At 38.1% G+C, this 7,876-nt stretch overlaps 1 protein-coding gene across 1 annotated transcript; it reads right to left on the reverse strand.

Moving 5' to 3' along the window:
• Positions 1-1,023: 1,023 nt before the first annotated feature.
• Positions 1,024-5,456, reverse strand: cisd2 (CDGSH iron sulfur domain 2). Its single transcript, XM_020643832.3, has 3 exons — positions 5,252-5,456; positions 2,296-2,510; positions 1,024-2,154 (listed from the first exon to the last, which is right to left on the reverse strand). Exons 1-3 carry the CDS (start codon positions 5,352-5,354, stop codon positions 2,065-2,067), a joined length of 408 nt encoding a protein of 135 aa, XP_020499488.1. The 5' UTR covers positions 5,355-5,456; the 3' UTR covers positions 1,024-2,064.
• Positions 5,457-7,876: the final 2,420 nt, after the last annotated feature.

The raw sequence follows: 7,876 nt of genomic DNA on the forward strand, positions 1-7,876 counted from the left end.
CTGTCTGTGTCTTTGATAACGTCATCAGTATTAGAATATAAACCATCACTAGGAAAGTTATTTATACAGTTCCACTTGCCATATTGTTGTTATTCAGGTTAGCATCATTTTTAGTTTTGTGTGTGTTTTAGTACAGCCAGCACCGAGGCTCTAAGGATAGTAATTTGGATGGATGGTGATGACATCATGAAATCAATACTTTAAGGATTAAATCAATAGACTTTGGGGATTCCATAATTCTTACCATCGTGTCCCAAACAAGCTTAAGTTTTCCCTGATCAAGTGATATATTATGACATTTTATGAGGGGATTGGCACAAGTTTTGTACAATATACAAGTTTCCATGGGGCACCAGTGGCCGAGTGGTATAAAGAGGCTGTAGTCCTCAAAGCTGCTGGCCCGGGCTCAAAGCCGACCTGTGGTTCCTTTTCCACATGACATTCTCCTCTCTGTCCCTAATGTCCGACTCAATCCACTGTCCTGTCTCTACAATAAAGGCATAAAACACCTCATAATAAATCTTTAAAAATATATTCAAGCTTCCTAGGGGATCAATCTTTGTTTTTGGTATTGTCTAGTAGCAGTACGCTAAACGACAGCCTGGCAGTATTACAATTATGAGCATGTTAAAGTTAGCATAAAGGCTTTAGCATGGATGACTCTACAGAGATCAGCCTCACAGCAAGCAAGAGTCTTACGTTTGTTCTTCCTGACATTAACCTGTTGAGGTTGTAAATACTGTACAAAGGACTGCCTAAAACAAAACCCTCCTGTAGAAATAGGAACCTGACTGTACATTTTCCTTAAAAAAAATTAATAGGTAGCGTTCCTTTTCTTTCATTGAAAATCATTTCCTCTCAAGGCTATTAGTTTTTCACAATCCCAACAGACAAAGGATGGAGTTAAGCTCCTGTCTTGGAGAGTTAAACATCTTTACGACCTCTTGCACTGTATGTTCTACTTCTCAACGGCAGAAGTGTTTCATGAGCACTCATCCAAAGACATCCACATGAAAACAGAGGTACGGCAATAAAGGCCATTTATGGTTAAAAGTAGCACTGATGAAAGATAAGGGAAGAGATCCAGCAGAAGACAAATATATACAGCCACTATGACATTACAGAGGCGACAAAAACATATTCAATGACATGTCCTTATTAACAGGGTAATGCACTAAACTGGATATAACTGGATATTACTCAATGTGCAGTTGATTGAAATGTTTACACATTTAAGGCTTTGAACAAAGTACATCTGAAGAGAAATAAGTAACCTCCGATACACACAGAATAACTTAGAAGAGAGTATTTCACATCCTGAAAGTATGTTAATATTTGGCACACAGAGTCCCTGAAACAAGACAAAGAAAAAATGAGAATAACTGCAGAAAAGAAGGAATACAGTACAAAAAAATGATAACAGGTTACTAGTATTTAGTTGTTTTTTTTTCCATTTAAACGGCCATTTACTGGGGCTAGTGGTTATGTTGTATGGAGGCTAAACTCCTCATCACAGCAGCAGTGGGTTCGAATCCAACCTCGACCCTTTGCTGCATAACATCCCCCGCTCTCTCCTCCCAACATTTAAGGTCTCTCTTCAGCTGTCCTATCCAATAAATGGCAAAAAGCCAAAAATAACAACCATTTAACTGGGGAAATGTTGTTTTTTTTTAAGTTAGCTTAGTGAAAGTCTTCATAAAGTCACAACCATTATGCCCCCCCCCCTCCTCAAAGTGGTCCCAATTGTTTGTATCCAATGGAACTTACAGACATATAAAAAGGCTGTTCTGCTAAACAAAATGAACAATGAACTGCATATTGCCATTAAAGAATGTTAAATACATTTTTTTTTTCTCACACAAACAGACAGGAAGCTTGTATTTTAGGTTGTGTTGGGGACCATTTCAAAAAAAGAGACTGGAAGTCCATTTTCTGACCAACACTAACATGACACTAAGGCAACACCCAGATCCTTGGAAAGAATTAAAGTGTACAAACTATTCGGAAATGCAAAAGAAATCTATAATCTGGAGAGATGATAGGGACGCACCCATCAGTGGTCGATCACAGTATCTTCTTTTTGAGAATGAGCGGTCCCACGTTGTCTCCAGTTAGCTCGTTGTGCTTTAAGTGTGACTTGTCACAAACAGGAAACTAAAAGAGGAAACAGTTTCATATTAGCTGATCAGCAATACTCAGAAGAAGAAAACAGCCTCCCCTTTACCCTCGAGTGAAAACAAAATACTCATATTTCCATTCATACTACGTTGGTGAGAAAATAACCCGCGGACTTACAGTTTTGGAGCGCCAGCAGCGACAGTAACACACATTTGCACTGTTCAGGTCTTCGATGTCTATCTCGTTGACCACTTTTGGGTTCTCTTTCTGGATCTTCAGGTTGATCAGGCAGTCTCTCTGCTTCTTCTTCTTGGGCAGGAATGGGCGGATGGTCAGGTAGCCGAGCAGAGCCAGGATACCCAGGAGAGGCAGCAACCGGAGCCACTCAGATACTGCAGACACATCACACATATATATCCCCAACACATCAGCAAACATAGAGGAATAAACACACTGAACACTGGCATGTCTTATGTTACTGAACTACAGCTAGGCACAGGTTGAATACAGTGCTATAAATCCAGTCTTACAATAAATACTGTCTTTGGTTGCAGCTCTACCTTAATCAACACGCCTACTTTTATTTAGGAAGTCTATTTTTTCAAGTTCTCACGACTTTGGTAGACTTAAATTTCTACGCAGTACACACAACAGCTGGTTCAGTGTTGTGGGACAACTGGTTTCCCAATTACATGACATGTGTATTTGAAGGCCTCTGACAGCAGGGTGATGCTACAGGGCAGACGGTCCAACTGTCTCACCTCTTGTCTACATTTCTGCTCCACTACTAGGCGTGATCATCATTGAGGAGTATCTTTGTCAGCTATCTGGGGAAATGCCACACTGAGCCAAGAAAAGAGCTTTAGGAAAGACCCGTCGTACAGTCCACCACACATGGAGAGACAGACAAGTGAAGCACAGTGAGGATTAACTACAGTTATGTAACTAGAATTTTAGCTGGCTCCTTGAACTTTTCCTAATACTCTTATGGCAATTAAAATACTTTCAATCAAAGGATTTGGATGCCTAATGGAACATGACTATCCTTAATTCCGGTATGGAATTATATTCCAAGTACAGGAGGATTTAATGAATGTTGCATCATCTGACACCATCATATTGTCTTCTCTTGACTTTAAGCCTCACCTATAAGTATCACAACACTAAGAGTACCACACAACGCTAAGATTTTCCATCCGTGTTTTTTGGATTGTCTGCCTCACAGAGAGGAACTACTCAGATAGCATGGTTACCGTCACCAAGGAATTTCAGTCCTGCAGAGCTAGCTCAGATTTTTTTACGTTTTCGGGCTATTTTTAGGCTCCACTTGACACTTTCCGAAGGGTCTGCTTTTGCTGAAAGGTCAAGTTGACATGGTCAATAATCTCAAAGAGGGACTTTCACTTTGTTCCTGAAACAGTTGCTTTCCTGTATTTCAACTCTGCACGTGTGCAGTTCTAAATAGCAGTTGTTTCATCTTCTATGTGTGGATATACAAATGTTAATGTATCAGCTTTTGATCAAAGCCAAACAGGTGTTACAATATCCTAATATGCGATAAGACCTAAACTACACATGAATAGGCCAAGTCAAGCATTCCCAATGTTATGTTTGATGTGGTCAAAGATACACTCAGCAAACTTTCCCTGTTTCTCTATTTGACTATGACAACATCATGTTGGAGAACCTGCCAGGACTAAGTATGGATCCAGTAGCAGTGCTGTTTCTGCTCATTATGTTGTAATGGTTTATAAAGAATCTGTATTTATTATGGATGAAGTATATCAAGGGTCACTGTGCTTTATTTTAAGGTCAGAATTTCCTCTATCAGAACAGACAATTACTCGAGGATATTGCATTGATATTTCTTAAATAAAGTTAAATAAGGTTCTTAGATTTTTGATGCTATGACACTTTTTGATATCACTCATTTTAAAACAATATAATCTCCGTCACTGCAGTCATCGATGGCATGGAAAAATAAAAAGCTTTAAAAAAAGATTACAGATCTTCTGTTAATTTTTTTAACCCACACAGCTGCCACTCGAGAAAGAGAGAGAGAGAGAGAGAGAGAGCGAGCATAGTAACATTGTCATTGTCAGTGTGAAGACTTTGCCTGGTAGTTTAAACGTAAATTAACCATTATTGAATGCCTATAAGTGGGACTGTCACTCCCACAGTATCGAAAAGATATTGATATAATTTGAGATTTACTGGCATTGTATTAAAGGTTTAAAATACTGGTATCCTGGCAACCCTAAATTATAGATTTACGAATTTAATCCTGCTGCAAATCATCCAATGCTTTGAAAAATAGATGAAAGTCTGCCATGTTTTAGGATTGAAACATTTTCTTGATTTGTCATTGTGTCCTGTTTCCTAAACCCTAAAATTAAAAGTTATTTATTTACCACAGCACTTGCTGTCTTTCCAGGAGTCCAAAACCCAAAGAAATCACACATACTGTAAGAGAAGAATAAAAAACAATTCTCCCATTGAAGGCATTGCTGTATTTTCTCTGCTTTTAACTTAATGTATATATATATATATATATATTTTTTTTTTTTTTTTAAGATTCGAACAATACTTAATCCTGGTACCTAACCTCTTGGGTTGGTCGAAACTGAAGAGGTTGCAAACGCTGATATTGGTTTAATCTTTGTATCAGACTGTGCAACATGTGTACATCACAACTGAACTAGTGGCGCACATACAGGAGCATCACATGACCAATTAATGCGACTGACAAGACAACACTTCACACGTCAAAAGACAGACTTTTAATTACATTTGATGAGCAATGTCATCAAAGTTTGTACCCTCAAGACTTCAATTTTTTATAATAAAGTCTCCTAGCGAGCACTACTTTCAGGTCAATACTTAGTAGAGTTTGCTATTAGTTAGCAAACGATGGTTATTTAGGATTTAAAAGTTATCTAGTCAGCACATACGGATACAACACAGGTTTGCAGTTCTTACACGACCTGGCTATGGCTGATTCTTTGTTCGCAGTTTAACAAAAAGCCACAGTATGTGCAGATACAGTAAGTGTGCCCAGTGAGTTCAGAAGTCATCTTCACAGTGTCTACAGAAGTGCAACACTCTGCTGTGTATTTGTTTTTTTTTCTTTTACCTGTTAACCTTGCAAACCCGGTGATCGTCTCCGGAAGCGGAAGCCTTTTTAGGTATGCTGGTAGCTGGACTTTAATTATCCTTGAAATAGTTTCTAAAACCATCTTGAATAACTCAAAGTAGCAGGTTTTGTGTTTGACTTGGACAGTTCCTGGGGTTCGTTCATGTCATTGCGTTTAATACTTAGAGTAGCCTGTCACCGGTGCGTAAACTCATTCCGTTAAAAACCTAGAAACGGCACCGAAGTGCGTTAATGCTTTCGTGAATAGACGTAACAACGACCCGTGACGACGGAGTATGTGACCAATCAGCGATGGAGGAGTTGGTGGCTCCTGATTGGACGACTTAAATTCATCTTGCAGGAGGCGGGTTCAGTCTGCTTCAGGGTCTGCTCGTAAACTTCGGTTTCAAAGATGTAAATAAGGTAAAATCATAGATACATTATATAGGTAGGCTTCATGCCACTTCGGTATCAATGCTATGCATAATACACACATTGCTCTAGCAAAAATATATCCTTAAACTCCCAGTTAACACCTAATCTCCCAACAGCCTTTATAAATGAAATTCGTTTCCTGATAAAAAAATATATATATAGGCTATTTAAACAAATTCACAAGCTCTATTCTAACAACTTTTTAAATGACATTTTCTGCCAACTCAAAGTATAAGGACTGAGAACAGAGTTCTTAAATACCTTGTCCCACCTAAAAAAATAAATATGAGGAAGTAAAGACTAGTATTAATCCATCCAATTGACTTTTAAATGTAAGATCTGGCAACACATTTCCCCTGCTCTGTAAAGAGAGTGCGCCATCAGAGCATCTCTTTTTTGCATTTGTCTGATCTTGTGCATTTTCTGGAAACCATTAATGGAATGGTTATTCAGAAAAACCAGACCATAACCTTAATATCATAATTTCTGCATATTCGTTTTAAGTCAAACCAAACAGCTTAACATTTCACAATTAAGCAAGTTATGAATATTTGAATTATGGATTGACCTCCTGCCCCCATAGACTGATGCACATGGGGCACATCTCCCCCTTAAGTCTCTGAAGTCCTGTCTTAGACAAATCAGTTTTATCAAAAAATCAGTCTGGCCTTAAGTGGGGTCACTCTACTGACGCTGCACTACTGTCAATAACAGAATCATTTTGGCTCAAGCTGATGGTCAGTCCTCGGCTCTATTGCTGTCAGCTGCCTTTGACCACCTGATCTTCCTCTCCACCTCTCTGAGCTTGGTACCCCAGAACCTGCCCTTTATTGGTTCATGTCCTACATCTCAGCAAGATCTTGGAGCCTCTTGGAAGGGAATTGTTCAAATAATACAACTTGTCGTAAGGGGTGCCTCAAGGTTTAGTGCTTGGACCCCCTCTCTTCTCAATATACTGCAACTTCCTTGGCGTAATAATAATAATAATAATAACAATACTAAATTGTAATCATCCACTATGATTTCTCATACCATTTGCTATGCTACGATACACATCTCTTCCTGCCCTGCCAATATATTGAAATGGATGAAAGAAAGAACGCCACCTTCAACTCAAACCAATTAAAGCCTGACGTTCTTTTGATCCAAGCCAGTCCCTTTATGCAACCATATATCAGTATCCAGCTAGGATCACAAAGTTTATTCAAAGGGTGCTTCACATAATCATTATTTATATACTACAGCATTTTTGTCCATAAAGCATTGACTGCTGAAAGGTTCAGCATTTTCCCATCATTTCAAGGGATCTCTCTGCAATCTTTTCATCAGTAGCCTATCCCATAATAACAGTAATGACTTTACTTCCTTTTTTTCATCCTGAGAAAAATACAATGATTATGACATGATGTGTGACCCTAAAGGCATCATCATTGTGTGTTTGGCTTTCCTGACATAAATGTTAATTATTATAATTGAAACGTAGGAAGGCAAAACACAAAGACACAGAAATTGTTGCAGAAATGTTTCAGATGCTGTTCATATTATTTAGTTCCTGGTATCCATTCATAGATTTTCTGAAGCTTCATCAATTATATTTCCGACTTCAAGTGTCTGTTTTTAAAAAAGCTTGCTTCATTTTCAGTGGCCTAATTACATGTGTTTATTTCAGCTTTTTATTGGAGGTTGAAATAGGTGAATCCACAACACAACAAATCTTTTTTTCTGACTATAACATTCAATGAAATAAAAAGGGGAAACTCAGACTTCCAACTGTTCAGCTTCAAGGTAAGCCTGTAGACTCAAGGACATGACCTGAAACCCAATTATAAGGTACTGACGGTAAGTGAAATTTCTTAGGATACTCTATCAGAAGAATATTCCCTTTGCAAGCAAAGATGACGAGCATTGGTTCTCCCGAAATATGTTTGCATTGAGCAAATATTTAGTAGCATAATGTAGAGTTGTGCTTTATAAAAGTACGAACATTCTTAAAATGCTTGAGGTTTTTTACTCTAAACATATTCTCAAAGAGAAAGTAAAAGTTGTTTTAAGCCACAATATACTCTCATTAATATTAAAGGGAAATTACATTATAACCATGTGATGGAAAAATCTGCTGAAATATCTTAGTGCAAACGGTATCCAAATAACCTTCCTAATGTTTCATCCTCGTTTTAATTTCTAAATGTA

The sequence above is a fragment of the Labrus bergylta genome, chromosome 1, assembly GCF_963930695.1.
Source record: "Labrus bergylta chromosome 1, fLabBer1.1, whole genome shotgun sequence".
NCBI lineage: Eukaryota > Metazoa > Chordata > Actinopteri > Labriformes > Labridae > Labrus > Labrus bergylta.